The following is a 17,439-nucleotide window of genomic DNA, read 5'->3' on the forward strand; positions in this document are numbered from 1 at the left end:
GGGGTGGGGGCTGAGGGGGGCCCTCCCAGGAAGAAGGAGTGCCTGAGATGGAGGCTCCAGGGCCCTGATGAGGAGGATCAGGTGGTCCACGCCCTCAATACCTGCCTTGTGAGATGCTGGTCACTATCCTGAAATTGGAACCTGCAGGAAATTGGGTGGTTTTGCTTGCATCTCCCAGATGGGAATGGGTATTCTCTGCACCGTGTCAGCCCCACCCCCTCATTAGCATCCAGTGGGTTGTAGGAGGCTGATTCATTTAGCTGCCCAGGTCAGGGGCTGGCACAGAGCAGGTGTCAGTAAGCGCTGGCTGCACAGCGGAATTGCCAGGAAGGCTGGCCTGCATCTCCCTCTCCAGCCCGTGTGACCTCAAAAGCCAGCAGACCTGACTGGCCAATCCTGGTTGAATCAGCAGCTCCATGCAGAGGGCTTGGGGAAGAAGGCACAGAATGTGATTTCCTGGGTCTCTCCAGGGTGGTGATTGGGAGCTGGCCTCACGAAGAGGCCAGGAGGGAGGTTCAGAGGTGTAGGAAGGAGAGTGGGAACCAGAGCCACAGGCCCCCTTCTTCCCACATCCTTCCCAGGGGAGAGGGGGTGGTCTGGGCTGGAGCAGGGAGAGCAGGCCTGGCAGGCTGCAAAGGACAGCACTAAGGTTAGGGCCTTGTCTGACTTCTCATGTGACAATTCATGGAACCTGCTTTTCTGGAAAAGCAGAATAATCACTCCTACCTGGTTTACTCTCCAGGGGGTTCCTGGGAGGAAGAGATGAGAGGGTTCTAGAAAGGACTCCGGAAGTGTCACAGCAGGTTCGTGTCTAGATGTCTGTGCTTATATCTTGGTCCAGGTACCCCGCTCTGGCGAGCAGTCCTGGCAGGCCAGGTGCCCGCACCCTGTACTGATGCATCGTCAAGGCTTCTCATGGCCACCTTAAGAGGTCATAAGGGAGACTCCCAAGAGTGCATTCCCACCATGAAGCAGGCTAGAGAAGATGGGGGCAGAGGAAAGTCATCTTTGCACCTGGTTGAACAGAAGCAGTCCAAAACAGAGTCCAAAATAAAAATCCTAAGTTTTATTTGCTGAAGATAATTTAAAACTAAAACATAAAAGTGTCTCTTCCGCCATCACTAGAAATCCAGGTGGCCGCTGGAGAGAGGACTGGCCCTTGGCTCTGCTGAGGGCTCAAGGAAAACAAAAACCCCTGTGCAAGCCCTGGCCCTTCCTCTGAGTGCCCCCGGAACGCCCGCAGGCCGCAGCAGGCAGCCGGAGGCGGCAGAAAGAGAGCTCTGCCTCAGGAAGGCGCCTCTTGGTTTCTTTGGGAAGCTGATGGGAAGCCAGAGGTCAGAGCGTTGGAGGCCTGGCTTAAAGCCACCAGTCAGGCCAAGATGAAACATCTGCTCAAGTCTCCCAGGCACCTGGCTGGGGGTGAGTGGGAGGAAGGAATGGAGAAAACTGATGCTAAACCGCAAATTAGCACCCTGGGCCTTGGCCCTGAGATGGCCTCCACTGGCATAGGAGGGGGGTGAGACTAAAAATAAATAAATAAAAGCAACACCGCTTCAAGGAGGGAGCATGACAGGCCCGTGGAAGCACCCTTTGTCAGGCCTGAGCAGAGATGAGACAGGGCATGATGGCTTCAAAAAGCCCTTGTCTGGGGGCCAATGGCATCCAAATGCAGACAGCCCAAGGGGGTGTGGGGGAGGGGCCATTTGTTGGCGGGACTACCATGGGGGTACTGGCTGAGTACGGGTGGGCTCACCAGGTGACCCCCATTTTTTGTTTTGTTTTGCTTTTTTGCATAACCACCACAGACCTAGAACTAGGAAGCCCAGGCTGCCCTCTACTGGTGATTTCTGGGAAAGACTACAATGCAGTGGTACCTGACCTGCAACTCAAAGGGGCCAAGAGAACCAGCTCCCGGAGAGCACCCAGAGCAGCTGTGCCTCCTCCGGCCAGGCCCCCCAGTGGAGGGCTGGCAGCATCCCCAGCGATCTGAGTGGGTTCTTCCATCTCTGTCTGGCTGCAGAGGGGCCCAAGACAATGAGGGCCTCTGGTGCTCACTTCAAAGGCATCGAGAAGAATTTGTTCCCAGACTTGCAGCGAATCTGCTCAGCGTATGCACGCAGCAGCATCTCGGAGTCTTCAAACTCATCCACGATTCCCTTAAAAGCAGGAGCCAGGAGAGGACAGTTGCGTTAAGAGGAATCAGGGACCCAGACGGCACTGCGAACAAAGCCAGCCTACCGAAATCCTTCACAGGTTAGGCTACCTTGTTGAATCAGCTCTGCTATTCTGTGAGGTCAGTACTATCATCCCACCTTGGCAGACGAGGAAATGGATGCTCAGAGTCCTGGATCATAGAATCCAATAAAACCAGGCTTGGGACCTGGGTCTGCTGGAGCCGGAGCCCAGAGCTCCTTGCCGCCTCCAGCGTGATCAGGCCAAGAACAGACGTGGCTACCTGATAATGGTCCAGGGGCTGTCTCCTGCCTGCATGTGTTTCCTTTGGCTCAAACAATATTTTCTTAAAAAATACATACTGGTGGCCAACATTTGAAAATAGGGTGATTACACATAAAAAAAAAAAAAAAAAAATCTAGGTTTCTGGCTTTTCTTGAAAAACAAGTGCTTGCAACACAAGGTCCACATTCCTACACAGCAACTCCCTACCGTCTCCTTTCCGAGAGGTATCAGCTCCTCTGAGGGCACTGACGGGAAAGTGAAAGTTACCCCCTACTTATCACAAGATGAGAAAGGCTGTGAGGATGGACGTTCTGGACACCTGGCACATTTCACTCATTTCCAGCCCCTGCTGGGCCCCTGTGAGCACCCGAGCCTTTGACCTCTGGGTGAGGGGCTGTGGACTTGAAGGGAAGTTGGCAGTGTCCTCTGAGATCAGTGTTCTCCGGCAGGGCGTCTCCAGTTTTAACGTGCACACAAATCCCCAGACATCTTGTTAACTTCTGACTCCTTAGGTCTGGGTTGGGGCAAGAGAGTGGGTGTCGCTAATAAGCTCCCAGGTGGTGCCCTGCCGCTGGTCTGAGACTGTGCTGAGAGGAGCAGCAGGAGGTGTGGGTCTCTCTGGCCAGGCCAGTTATCTCCCAGGGATTCCAGTTTGTGGGCCTAATCCTCAGGGTTTGTCAGCCCCCTTCCCATCCCCCACCTTCCACAGCTTTACTTCCGGAGTTCAGCACCTGCCCGGCTCTCGTGCCAGGAATTCACCTGTAGTTCCTGCAGGCACGGCCCTTCCATCTGGAGACGCGCGTCACCCACACACCAGGCCAGGCTGATGTGGAAGGAGGGGTCCTGCAGAGGAACAGCAGGGAGGCAGGTGGTCACCTGGATGCCGTGGCAGATGTCACAAGAGCTCCGCGACGAGAGTTGTCCCAGTATCCCTACTGGATCCCTGACCTGATCCACGGAGACTAGATCCTTGGTGTTGATCCCAGGTGCCTCCACGGATAGATACAATAGCCCTGGGCTAGTCCTTGCTATGGACTGAATTGTGTGTTCCCCTCCCCCCCATCCCAATTCATATATTAAAGTCTTAATCCCCAAGGTGATGGTATTTGGAGAAGGGGCCCTTGGGAGATAACTGGGTTTAGCTGAGGTCATGAAGGTGGAGCCCTCGTGAGGGGGTTAGTGCCCACGTAAGAGGCGGCAGATGGCTCCTCCCTCTCTCTTTCCATCGAATGAGGACATGATGGGAAGATGGCCATCGACAAGCCAAGAAAAGAGGCCTCACCAGAAACTGACCATGATGGCACCTTGGTTTCAGGCTTCTAGGCTCCAGAATTGCGAGAAAATAAAGTTCTATTGTTTAAGTCATCCAGTCTCTGGTATCTGGCTATGGCAGCCTGAGCTAAGACAGTCCTGTTCTCAGAGGCTCTCCTTTACATGTCATAACATTGAGTCCTTACATCTGGGACATGGAAGAGAACCCATGTCCCAGATTTAATGTTTTCTGATGTGAAACATTTCAATAGATGACATACTTTTTAAGGTGAACAAAACCTGAAATATCTAAAATTATGATTAAATTGTAAATTATCTCCATTCAAATTCATACTTCTATATCACAGCATGACTTTAAAAGAATATATCAAGCAAAACCACCGGCCCTTTAAAGCCATAACATTCAACTTGGGTAGGTTCAAGTTCCCCTGGAGGGCACGGGGTAAGGCACAGGAAGGGATGTGAAGCTTTGACTCTATCTGGAGTGTCGATGTGACTAAAAAATACTAGGGAAAGCTACTTCTTAAAAAATATAAAGATAAGCATGGATACATCAGAATCAAAGGCACAGATCTCGTCGAGCATACTGAAGAGATAACAGAAGATTTGTAAGAAATGCTGGACTTTGGCAGGGCAATATCTGACCCAACATCAGACCCTCAACTCCCCAGGGGTGTGGGTCATCTGAGGGCCAGCCGAATGAACGCTTCCCCTGGGAAAGTTCTGGAGGGCTCTGCAAGGGTTTCTTTAAGGCTGGATTTATTGCCATTAGAGATGGGTTGGTGGAGAGGAAAAATAACGCCCGTTGATTACCTGGTAGAAAGTGCTGAGGTCAAACTCCTCCATGACCCTGTCTACCTCTGCAACCAGGTCCAGGAAGTGGGCGTGCCCTGAGGTGACCTCGAGCCCAACAAAGGTCCTGGGGGGAGACAGCAGTGGAGACAACACCGGTGTGAGACACGGCCGCTGAGAATGTAAACCAGCCGTGAGGAGGGCAGAGGATGCGACAGAAGGAAGCCGGGAGGTCTGGGTTATGAACACAGTTCACTACCCTGCTCTCCCAGCTGGCTCTCCCATCCTCCCCTAGCTCTAACCACACACCTCCCCTCTTTCCCTAGGGTCTAAGATCCCCTGAAGGACCATCATCATCTGCCGCTGCCAAGTCTACGGACCCAATGATTCTGTAGCCAGGCTCACCATCATCGCTCCCAGGTGGGTCCTTCTCCAGGGCTTCCCTCTCTGGCACTGACTCCCTCCCAGTAGCACACTCTCATCTTTATTCTCTTATTTATTTTTGGCCCCGCAACACAGCATGTGGGATCTTAGTTCCCCCCACTGGAGATCAAACCCGTGCCTCCTGCAGTGGAACTTCAGTGTCTTAACCACTGGACTCTCTCATCCTTAAAACCCCTCCTTTGAACCCGAGTTCTCAGCCAGTCTTCATTCCATCCTCAGTTAGACTTGATGTTCAGATGCTCTGTCTCCCTCCGCTGTCTCTCCCGCCCCGCCATCTTCAGCCAGCTCGCATCAAAGCTGCCGCCCACCTCCGGGTTACTGCACTTGATGGACACTTCTCCGGCCTCACCTTGGCCTCTCAGCAGGGTCTGACACAGCTGGTTCCTCTCTCCCTGAAACCCATTTTTTTCCTCTTGGCTCCAAGAGACCACCCACTACACAGTCCTGGTGTGACCCTGCCTCTGGCCTCCGGTTCAGTCTCCTCTGCTGCCCTCTGTTCTTTCCAGCCTCTAAATGGTCAAGGGTTGCAGAGCCCAGCCCTCAGGCCTTTGATGTGCTCTGTGTGCCCTGGCCCCCACCCCAGCCCTGGTTTCAGTATCACACAGCCCGATGGCTCCCACATTTCCATCTCTGGCTGGCACCTCTCCTGTCTGCTTGACTGTGTATGTACCTCTTCCACCCATGGGTACCCGGGGATATCATCAGTGGCAACGTTTACTGGGAACAAAGCAAAACCGATTTTCCTCCCACAGGTGTTTCCAAACTCGGGAAGTGGGACCATTTATTTACCCAGCTGTTCAAACCCCAAGTCCAGGCATCTACTTTGGTTCTTCCCCTTACTGTGCATAGATCCGACTCACTGATGATTCTGGTTGATTCTCTCTGCAGCGTATCAGGAATACGTCTGCTTCTTGGCCCTTGCACTGCCATCACCCTGAGTCAGGACACCCTCGGCGCCTCACCTGGATGGTGACACCTGTCTCCTTTCTCTCTCCCTGCATCCAACCTCCTTTACATCTTGTCTCCATGTGGGAGCCACAGACACGATTGGGCCAGACCGGCAGTTACAAACGTAAGTTGGATCACGTCTCTGTGCAGATCCCTCCAGTGGCTTCCGTGACCCTGAAAACTCCTGACCCTGACCTTGAAGGCCCGGTAGGAGCTAACCCAGACTGACTCATCTCCTCCCACTCTCCCACTTGCTCCCTGGGTTCCGCTTCATTGGCCTCCTCAAACAAGCCAGGCTCCTTCCTCCTTAGACTACCTTCTCGGCTGTGTCCTCTGCTTGGAAGCTCTCTCAGTAGCGTTTCCCAAGGCTCATTACTTTTCATCCTTAGGTCACTGGCAAATGCCAGCTCCCTAGGGGCGTCCTTGGCTGCATGATCCAGACTCATATCACAGTAGTTTCTAAGAGTCTCATTTCCTTGTTTATCTCCCCCTGCAGAACGTGAGACCCCAAAGAGCAAGGACTGTGCTGACCTTTTCATTGCTGACCTGCAGTGTACAGCAAGTCTCTGGCACCAGGACGTGCTGAACCAATTTTGCAGAATGAAGGAATGAGCTGTCCTCTCAGAGGTGCTGAGAGCAGAAGGCAACTCAGTGAGTGGATCTGACAAGGACGTTTGCTTTGAAGCCTTGTTAATAACAATTTCTTTTGTTCATCTCATCCTTGAATGCTTTTATAAAACTCGTTCAGTTCATTTGAGCCTCACAACTGCCCACTGATAGATGTGTCAGGGCATGCTTGTGACAGCTTGGAAATGGCAGGTCACAGAGGTTGAAGGTATGAGCTCAACGTTAAATTGGAGACAGCTGGGCAGGCACCCAGGGTTTTTTTGTCTCAGGCTTTCCCCACTAAACCAAGATGTTATTCTCTACCTCTGCTCCTCCTCTTATGCTCCCGGAGTTATTTTTCTTAATGAAAGGTTCAGATTTGGGGACAACTGCCTTGGTAGTCATAGAGCTGGTTAAAACACAAACAAACCAAAAAATGAGACAGACAAGGCCTCCTCAAGTCTTTACTGCAAAGAATCCTCTTCTGGGAACAACTAGGGGCAGAGCAGGGAGACCCACCTGGTTTTCTCTTGATTGGTGTAAATCTTTACCTGGTCGGTGGTAAAGCAGAATCTGAAATTCAGAAGAACCACATTTCAGGAAAAATGATAAGGAAAATATTTTTAGAGAAAACAGTTTATATTAAAGAAACATCACTTTGAAACTATAGTTAACTCATTTCACGTGTAGTATTGTTGCCCTGTTATACAGGTGGTAAACTCAACCCTAGAATACAAGAGCTTAAATAATCGCTGAGTCCAGGTAACCCATAGCTTCATTCAGATGCTAGTAAAAATTTTACTTTATTAAGAACAGTTGATTTTGATAAGCAATTTGAGACTATTTCAGCTTTACTGATGAGAACTGAGAAAGACATCATCAGGTTGGTGTTAATAGATGACTTAAGGGCCAATTTTTTCCTTGTAGGTTAAAAAAAAAGACAATTCTGACCCCGGCTAAGCAACAACAGGGGGCTTCCCACGTAGCTCAGATGGTAAAGAAGCTGCCTGTAATGCGGGAAACCTGGGTTAGATTCCTGGGTTGGGACGATCCCCTGGAGAAGAGATAGGCTACCCACTCCAGTATTCTTGGGCTTCCCTGGTTGCTTAGATGGTAAAGAATCCACCTGCAACTCGGGAGACCCGGCTTTGACTCCTGGGTTGGGAAGATCCCCTGGAGAAAGGAATGGTAACCCACTCTGATATTCTTGCTGGAAAATTCCATGGACAGAGGAGCCTAGCAGGCTACAGTCCATGGGGTTGAAAAGAGTCGACCACAACTGAGTGATTAACACTTTTCATGTACTTTATTCTATAACAGAACCCACGCTATCTGTATCTGCTCTGAATCAACAGACATATATGGTGCTGATTCTCCCGTAGCCAGGATTCACAGGGCCAGGAATCAAGGGGTGGAAATGGGAGTGGAACCGCTAATATGAGTGATCTATTAGCAAAATGTTTACTTTCTGTTCCCACAACTTCATGCTCTGGTAGCCCAGAGGTCTTAGTTCCAGAGGGAGGAATACTTCCCATAGGAGACATAGTGCTTTCATTGAACTGGAAGTTGAGACTTGCCACCTTGGTGGTCCAGTGGCTAAGACTTCACACTCCCAATGCAGGGAGCCAGGGTTTGATCCCTGGTTGGGGAACTAATCCTACATGCTGCAACTAAGACACGGTACAGCCAAATAAATAATATTAAAAAAAAAAAAGACTTGCCACTTTGGGCTCCTGTACCTTTGAATCAACAAAGAGTTCCCGTGTTGGCTGGGGTCCTTGATCCTGACTACCAAGGGGAAACTGGACTAGAACTCCATGATGGAGATAAGGCAGAGGGTGCCTGGGATACAGAAGACCTGCTGTTAGATCTTTTAGTATTAACCATGCCCACTGACTCAGGCCAGCGGAAAAGTACACCAACCAACCCAGGCAGGACTAGTAATGGCCCTGATCCTTCAGGAATAAAGGTTTGGGTCACCACCCCAGGTAAAGAACCATAACCACCTGAGGTGCTTGCCAAAGGCAAAGGGAATAGAGAGCTAGGAAGTGGAAGGTAGCTGTAAATATCAGCTGTGACCATGTGACCAGTTACAGAAATGAGGACTGTAATTATCATGAAAATTTCCTTATTTTATGAATACATCTGTGAGTATAAATACCGGACACCTCGGGGACACTGTGAGTTTGGATCTAGAACACGGCAATAAAGTGAATACTGCAATAAAGTATGGAGAAGGCGATGGCACCCACTCCAGTACTCTTGCCTGGAAAATCCCATGGATGGAGGAGCCTGGTAGGCTGCAGTCCATGGGGTCGTTAAGAGCCTGGCACGACTTAGCAACTTCACTTTCACACACTGGAGAAGGAAATGGCAACCCACTCCAGTACTCTTGCCTGGAGAATCCCAGGGACAGAGGAGCCTAGTGGGCTGCTGTCTATGGGGTCGCACAGAGTCGGTCACGACTGAAGCAACTTAGCAGTAGCAGCAATAAAGTGAGTCACAATTTTTTGGCTTTTCAGTGCATATAAGAGTTATGTCTATACTACACTGCAGTCAACTAAGCATGCAAAGGCATTATGTCTAAAGAAACAATCTACATACTTTATTTTTTAAATACTTTATTACTAAAACCTGCTAACCATCATTTGCGCATTCAGTGAGTCATAATCTCTTTGCTAGTGGAGGGTCCTGGCTCAGTGTACATGGCTGCTGACTGGTCAAGGTGGTGGTTGCTGAAGACTGGGGTGGTGAAGGCAATTTCTTAGAATAAGACAATAAGGCAAACGATGAAGTTTGCTCCATCAACCTTCTTTTCCTTCCATGAACAATTATTCTGTAGCATGCATTGCAATGCTGTTTAGTGGCACTTTATCCACAGGACAGCTTCTTTCAAAATTGGAATCAATCCTCTCAAACCCTGCCACTGCTTTATCAACTAAGTTTATGTAATATTCTAAATCCTTGGTCGTCATTTCAACCATCTTCATAGCATCTTCACCAGGAGTAGATTCCGTCTCAAGAAGCCACGTTCTCTGCTCAGCTGTAAGAAGCTCCTCAGCCATTAAAGTTTTATCATGAGATGGCAGCAACTCACTCCCATCGTGAGGCTCCACTTCTAATTCTAGCTGTCTTGCTTCTTCCATCACATCTGCAGTTACTTCCTCCACTGAAGTCTTGCCCTCTTCAAAGTCACCCATGAGGACTGGAATCAACTTCTTCCACACTCCCGTGTATGTTGGTATTTTGACCTTTTCCTATGAATCACAAATGTTCTTAATGGCATCTAGAATGGTGAATCCTTTCCAGAGGTTTTCAATTGACTTTGCCCAGATCCATCAGCGGAATTATTACCTTTGGCAGCTATAACCTAAATGAAACATATTTCTTAAATAAGACTTGAGGGTTGAAATTTAGCCCTTGATCCATGGACTGCAGAATGGATGTTGTGTTAGCAACAGAGAAACGACACTGACCTCATCTGTCCATCTCCATCAGAGCTCTTGGGTCTCCTGGTGCATTGTTACTGAGCAGTAATATTTTGATAGGAATCTTTCTTCTGAGCTGGCTGTCTCAACAATGGGCTTGAAATATTCAGTAAACCAAGCTGTCAACAGATGTGCTGTCATCCAGGCTTTGTTGTTACATTAATAGAGCATCAGCAGAGTAGATTTAGCATAATTCTTAAGGGCCCTAGGATTTTTGAAATAGCAAATGAGCATTGGGTTAAACTTAAAATCAACAGCTGTATTAGCCCCTAACGAGAGAATTAGCCTGTTCTATGAAGCTGTGAAGCTAAGCCCTGACACCCCCTTTCAGGCTATGAAAATCCTAGCTGGCATCTTCTTCCAATAGAAGGCTGTTTCAGCTACACTGAAAAATCTGTTGCTTGGTGTGGCCACCTTCATTAATGATCTTAGCTAGATCTTCTGGGTAATTTGCGGCAGCATCTACATCAGTACTTGCAGCTTCATCTCACACTTTCATGTTATGGAGGCGGCTTCTTACATTAAACTTCATGAACCAACCTCTGCCAGCTTCAGACTTTTCTGCAGATTCCTCCCCTCTCAGCCTTCACAGAATTGAAGAGTTAGGGCCTTGCTCTGAATCAGGCTTTGGCGGAAGGGAATGCTGTGACTGGTTTCATCATCTGTCCAGACCACTAAAACTTTCTCCAGGCTCTCTTGCTTTACCATTCCTGCATTCGCTGGAGGAGTACTTCTGATTTCCTTCAAGAACTTTCCCTTTTCAGTCACAACTTGGCTAACAGGGACAAGAGGCCTAGCTTCCAGTTTCCTTCCACTTTTGACATGCCTTCCTCACTTAGTCATTTTTGGCTTTTGATTTGAAGTGAGAGACGTGTGACCCTTCCTTTCACTTGAACACTTAAGAGGCTAGTGTAGGGTTATTAATTTCAATACTGTTGTATCTCAGGGAATAGGGAGGCCTAAGGGGAGGGAGAGAGATGCGGAGGAATGGCTGGTCGGTGGAGCGGTCAGAACATTCACATTTATCAATTGTCTGCCCTCTTATATGGGTGTGGCTCCTGGCACCCCAAAACAATTACAATAATAATGTCAAATATCACTATGACAAATATAAGGATAATGAGAAAGTTTGAAATATTGCAAGAATTACCGAAATATGACAAACACAAGAGCAAATGCTGGAACATGATGCTGACAGACTTGCTCAATGCAGGGTTGCCACAAACCTTCAGTTTATTAAAAAATGCTGTATCGGTGAAACATAAAAAACAAGATTTGCCTGTACATATATTAAGCAAATATCTTTGTTTTCTTCTCTTACTCCCTTATCACATAAGATGGAATGACTTTATTTTAGCATTTAAGTGTTGCTAATTGGTATTCAAGTTATGGGCTTCCTAGGTGGCTCGGGGGTAAAATAATCCACCTGCCAATGCAGGAGACATGGGTTTGATCCCTGGGTTGGGAAGATCCCCTGGAGGAGGAAATGGCAACCCATTCCAGTATTCTTGCCCGGGAAATGCCATGTAGAGAGGAGCCTGGCAGGCTATAGTCCACAGGGTTACAAAGAGTTGGACATGACTGAGCACGCATGCACGCATTCAAGTTAGGGGTGATTAGAAGAGCAAAAACATTGCTCAAGAACCTTACCCCCGCTTCTGGGAAAGGGATTAGTGCATTTTCAGGAGCACAATGGACGTTGTATTATGTTAGGCAGAGTTATGGCCTTGTTGTAGTGTTAATTTAGAGATTAAGTGTGGTTTAAGAAGATGCATGTAAGTGTCAAGTCAAGAAGGGATAGACTGGTGATGGTTAATTTTATGTGTTAACCTGACTGATCTAAGGGATGCCCAGAGAGCTGGTAAGCCATTATCTTGGGGTTTGTCTGTGAGGGTGTTTCTGGGAAGACTAACATTTGAACTGATGAACTGGGTAAAGCAAACGGCCTTCCTCAACGGGTGGGTGTTATCCAAGGTGCTGAGGGCCTGAACGGAACAGAAAGGCCGAGGAAGGACAAACTCCCCTTCCCTGCATGAGTTGAGACATCCATTTTCTCCTACCCTCTGACATCAGCACTCCTGGTTTTCAGGCTTTCAGGCTCATATCAGGACTTACATCACCAGTCCCCTGTTATTTTAGGACTTTGAAATCAAACTGAATTACACAACCAGCTCTTCTGGTTCTCTCCTTGTAGATGGCAGATAGTAGGCTTCTTGGCCTCCATAACTGCATAAGCCAACACCTGTAATAAATCTCTTCTTATCTATATACATCTTACGGGTTCTGTTTCATACATCAAAGTCACACGGGATGACATGTACAGGGCACAGCGCTAGGAGATACTCAGTGTGCTAGCCTTTAGGTCTGGCCTGCTTGCTGGGGTAGCACCATCCCACAGGTCCATCCCCATGGGAACTTGGAGGGGAAGGAGAGGAGAGGCAGACAGAAGCATGGGACACTCACCTCTGGAAGGAGGCCACTCGGTCTTTCAGAGCCTGCACGAAGGGGAGGATCCAGTGGTGGCGCAGAACCACGCTCTGGGACAGGCTGAGGTGGAAGGCTTCCATCCTCACCAGCCGGGGGACGTATGTCTGCGCGTGGCACAGCAGTGCGTCAAGCAGGTCCAGGAACTCCTCCCGGGCTTCGTCTGGAGGGGAAGAGTGGAGTGGGTGGGCCACTCTCTTAGCAGGATGGCCACATGATGGCCAGGAGCAGAGAAAGGCTTTTGTTACTCTAGGTTTTAGGAGAAAGTTACTCTGAGAGCAGCCAGCATCTTGTTGTTTAGTCGCTAAGTCGCATCCGACTCTTTTCAACTCCATGGACTGTAGCCTGCCAGGCTCCTCTGTCCGTGGAATTTTCCAGGCAAGACTACTGGAGCAGGTTGCCATTTCCTTCTCCAGGGGATCTTCCCGACCCAGGGATCCAACCTGCATCTCATGCACTGGCAGGTGGATTCTTTACCACTGAGCCACCTGGGAAGCTCAGCCAATGTCTATGTATTCTAATCATATTTTAATATGTGTTTATGGTTATAGAATACACATATAGCTTGTTCCTTGGAAGAAAAGTTACGACCACCTAGACAGCATATTAAAAAGCAGGAACATTACTTTGCCAACAAAGGTCCGTCTAGTCAAAGCTATGGTTTTTCCAGTAGTCATGTATGGATGTGAGACTTGGACTATAAAGAAAGCTGAGTGCCGAAGAACTGATGCTTTTGAACTGTGGTGTTGGAGAAGACTCTTGAGAGTCTCCTGGACTGCAAGGACATCCAACCAGTTCATCCTAAAGGAAATCAACCCTGAATATTCATTGGAAGGACTGATGCGGAAGCTGAAACTCCAATACTTTGGCTACCTGTTGCAAAGAACTGACTCATTTGAAAAGACCCTGATGCTGGCAGAGATTGAAGGCAGGAGGAGAAAGGGACAAAAGAAGATGAGATGGTTGGATGGCATCATTGACTCAATGGAGTAAGCTCCAGGAGCTGGCGATGGACAGGGAGGCCTGGTGTGCTGCAGTCCATGGGGTTGCAAAGTGGTGGACACGACTGAGCAACTGAAGTGAACTGATACATATACATACATATGCTTTTTGAAAAGAATTTGAGTAAAAAGAGAAATATGTGACAGAGAAAGCAGGCGTCCTCAAAGTCCACATCTAAAGCAGGGATATCCAAACTACTGTGATCACACGTGCCATTAGTCAAACGAGCTTGCACACATACCTACAGTCAATGTACATTTATTAATAAATTACAAACATGCGCTCCACTGCAAAATTATGTTATAAAATGTACACTCTGAAGAGTAGAAACTTAAAAAGATGAGATAAAGAGAAATACATTAAAAAGTCTTAATGCTTTTCTTTCTAAGAGGTCACCTTGATCTCTCCCTCAGGGCACATACCCCACTTTCAAGACCACTGCTACCTGCTAAGTCACTTCAGTCGTGTCCGACTCTGTACGACCCCATAGACGGCAGCCCACCAGGCTCCCCTGTCCCTGGGACTCTCCAGGCAAGAACACTGGAGTGGGTTGCCATTTCCCTTTCTAATGCATTAAAGTGAAAAGTGAAAGTGAAGTCGCTCAGTCGTGTCCGACTCTTAGCAACCCTGTGGACTGCAGCCTACCAGGCTCCTCCGTCCATGGGATTTGCCAGGCAAGAGTACTGGAGTGGGGTGCCATTGCCTTCTCCACAAGGATGGGTTACTGTGGAGCCATAATCATGAGCTTGCCTTCTGTAATGAGAGGAAGGCTGTCCAACGTGTAGTGTCATATGGAGAAAGCTCAGGAAGAACTGCATGCCCTCATCTTTTCTAACAAATAAAATATATATATTGGCACAACACTGAAAAAAGCTGGGGAAATAAGCATCTGAGAAGTCTAGCAACTTAACTAAGGGCACCCAGAGTAGTGGGTAGTGGAGTGAGGTCAGACTCTGAAGCCTGGGCTTTTTCTGCCTGCCACTCACTCATCAGGGTTAGGGTGGGGTGGGACTTGAAGCCAGAGCTTGCCCTCTCTCTGCTGAGTTGATCTCTTTCTCACTACCAGTGTCAGAACTTGAGGTTTCTGGCTTCCTCCTGGTTGGGGCCAGCTTCCTCCCATAAGAGGCACCTTGTCAGTGTCAGCCACATGTCTCTCAGGCATTACTTACAAGGTACGTAGACGTGGGTGGCCCAGTTGCCACGCTCATGGGGAAAGGTGCGCACCCGGCCCCTGTGTTTTGCACTATCATCCACAGGCCCCTCCTCAGTGCTGGGGAACATGTGCAGCACACTGTCGGGTACTGGCAACCTCTGGCCGGGAAGGGGGCTCTGGCCCCTGCAAGATGAAAGAAGAAAATAAGCCCAGTTAGCTTCCTACTTTCTCTGTCTGTACACATGAGGAAAGTTGTAACCCCTTGTACAGGGTGACTCTGCATGTCTATTTCTCACCAAGTGCCATTAGATAACCACAAAGCTCTTTCCCCAACACTCTTTCATTGGTGTCTCCCAGATTTTTCCAGTAGTCATGTACAGATGTGAGAGTCGGACATTAAAGAAGGCTGAGTGCCGAAGAATTGATGCTTTCAAACTGTGGTGCTGGAGAAGACTCCTGAAAGTCTCCTGGACTGCAAGGAGATAAAACCAGCCAATCCTAAAGGAAATCAACCCTGAATATTCATTGGAAGGACTAATGCTGAAGCTAAAGTTCCAATACTATGGCCACCTGATGTGAAGAGCTGATTCATTGAAAAAGACCCTGATGCTGGGAAAGATTGAGGGTGGGAGGAGAAGGGGATGACCGAGGATGAGTTGGTTGGATGGCATCACCGACTCAATGGACATGAGTTTGAGCGAGCTTGGGGAGATAGTGAAGGACAGGGAAGCCTGGGGTGCTGCAGTCCATGGGGTTGTAAAGCATGGGACACGACTCAGTGAACAACTCCTGGAAGCAGACTTTCTAGGAACCTGGTCCCCATGGGAAACAAAGGAGCACGTAGCGATATGTGGAGGGATTGGGGGCAGGAGGAGAAGGGGACGACAGAGGATGAGATGGCTGGATGGCATCACCGACTCAACAGATATGAGTTTGGGTAAATCCCGAGAGTTGGTGATGGATAGGGAGGCCTGGCGTGCTGCGATTCATGGGGTTGCAAAGAGTCGGACACGACTGAGCAAGTGAGCAAGTGAACTGAACTGAACTGGACAGGCCTGAGCCAGAGTGACACTTCCTAGCTCTGTGGTCTTAGGCAAGTAATATGCTCTCTGTGGACCTCCCGTTTCCTCATCCATAAAGTGGGATGAACGAAAGTGCTGCTTGAAAAGCACTCAGCAGGTACCAGGCCTGGCAATTAACAACCGAAGCTCCTCCACAAAGTAGGAGACTTCCTACTTTGCTCACTGCTGAGTCCCCAGTTCCCAGCCTGGCGCAGAGCGAGTACTTCATGAATATTTATTAGATTAAAGAAACACTTTCCAAATGAGGAAACAGACCTATGGTGGTACAGTGGTGCGTACCAGGAGACAGAGTGGGCCGGCGCCCGAGGCTGGACCCAAACCCACCCCGTTTCCTGCCTCCTAACCTTGACCCAGCCAGGTGGGGGCACACCGAGGCTCTGTCTGGTCCTCCTTGCCCCCACCCCGTGCCCCTTTTCTTTACCTCGCGAGCAGCCCCGGACCCTCTCCAATCACCCTTCCCCAGAAAGACTTCCTCGCTCCTCACCGACTGCGGCCTTCAGCCCCCGGCCGAACCCGGGCCCCGGCCTCGGCCTCATCTTCGGAGCCGCTGCTGCTGTAGCCCACGAGGGGCGCCGCACTCATGAGGCACCCCCGCACCCACCTTCAAGACCGCACAGACAGCCGGCAGGCAATCTCACCCCACCCGGAATTCCTCTGTGCCGGAAGTGCTCTCCCGGGGGCGGGGCACAAATTAGCACCGCCTCGGGGCGGGGTGCGGGGGCGGGGCCTGGCAGGACAGGAGCAAAGATTGTACCCACCCAGACCACGCTGCGTGCCCGCTCGCCTCGCTTTGACCGCTCCCTTGGAGCCTCCTGGCACGGCCATCCTCCGTGTGCCCATTTCAGAGATCGCTCTGGGTCCTGACCTCTCTCTCTGTCCGCTGCTCAGTCTGCAGCAACTCGGGACCTCCCGGCAGCTGATGGTCTCTGGGTCAGAGGTCAGAGCACTAGACCCAGCGGAGATCCTTGCCCTAGCCTTCCGGACTGGGGTCAGAGGTCCCGGGGCCCCTTCCCCAAGCCCCGCCCAAAGTCCGAGCTCCGGGGGGCCCCCTTCCCTAAGAGCGAGCTGAAGAGTCAGAGGCGGGTCCGTTTCAGAAGATCAGAGGGTCTAGGAGGGCTCTCCTCTCAGGCTCAGGGGTCGGGCCGTGGGCCGGGCCCTGGGAACTCGCTCCCCTAAGGCCGAGTAGGGTGGTCGGAAGCAGAGCGCCCTTCCTGGGTCAGCTGAGACGTGCCGGTCGAGCGACCGGAGAGCCACCCAGCGCGTCCGGCTGTCCGACCCGGCCCGGCCGCGGGGTCCCCGGCAGGGGGCGCCTCGCTCCGTGCCGCCCGCTCCTCCCGCAGCCGCCGCCGCCCGGGCTGCCGCTCCTCCCCCGGCCCCGCCTCCCTGGCCCCCCGCGCCGCCCGCCTGTCCCGCCGGTCTCTGCAAGGCCATCGTTCCGCCGCCCGCCTCCCAGCGCTCCTCCGCCCCGGCCCCGCTATCCCGGCCGCGCACGTCGCTTCCTCGATTCCGGCCGCCGCTAGCCCGTTCCCGCCCCGGGCCGGCAGCCGCCGCTACGCGAGGCCGGGGATTGGCAGCGCGCGTAGGCCGCGCTGCCGCGGATGGAGTCGGAATAAAGGGGCGGCTGAGAGAGCAGCCAGTCGCCACTCGCCCCGCGCCTGACCCCGCGGGCGGCCCGGAGCAGGTGAGCGGCGGGGCGCCAGATCGGAAGAGC

General features: G+C 50.6%; 1 protein-coding gene across 3 annotated transcripts; it reads right to left on the reverse strand.

The window, feature by feature from the left end:
• Positions 1 to 1,044: 1,044 nt before the first annotated feature.
• Positions 1,045 to 16,389, reverse strand: USB1 (U6 snRNA biogenesis 1). Of its 3 annotated transcripts, none has more exons than XM_010861851.1 (7): positions 16,213 to 16,389; positions 14,663 to 14,829; positions 12,471 to 12,654; positions 7,039 to 7,092; positions 4,543 to 4,648; positions 3,217 to 3,300; positions 1,045 to 2,156 (listed from the first exon to the last, which is right to left on the reverse strand). In XM_010861851.1, the coding sequence occupies exons 1-7, from the start codon at positions 16,308 to 16,310 to the stop codon at positions 2,052 to 2,054; spliced, it is 798 nt and encodes a 265-aa protein (XP_010860153.1). In that variant the 5' UTR covers positions 16,311 to 16,389; the 3' UTR covers positions 1,045 to 2,051. The 3 variants fall into 3 exon arrangements, with proteins under 3 accessions (XP_010860153.1, XP_010860155.1, XP_010860154.1); XM_010861853.1 differs by having other exon boundaries at positions 1,047 to 2,156; positions 16,330 to 16,385; XM_010861852.1 differs by lacking the exon at positions 1,045 to 2,156 and adding an exon at positions 2,166 to 2,971.
• Positions 16,390 to 17,439: the final 1,050 nt, after the last annotated feature.

Source organism: Bison bison, unplaced genomic scaffold (genome assembly GCF_000754665.1).
Source record: "Bison bison bison isolate TAMUID 2011002044 unplaced genomic scaffold, Bison_UMD1.0 scf7180017864473, whole genome shotgun sequence".
NCBI classification, from domain to species: Eukaryota; Metazoa; Chordata; class Mammalia; order Artiodactyla; family Bovidae; genus Bison; species Bison bison.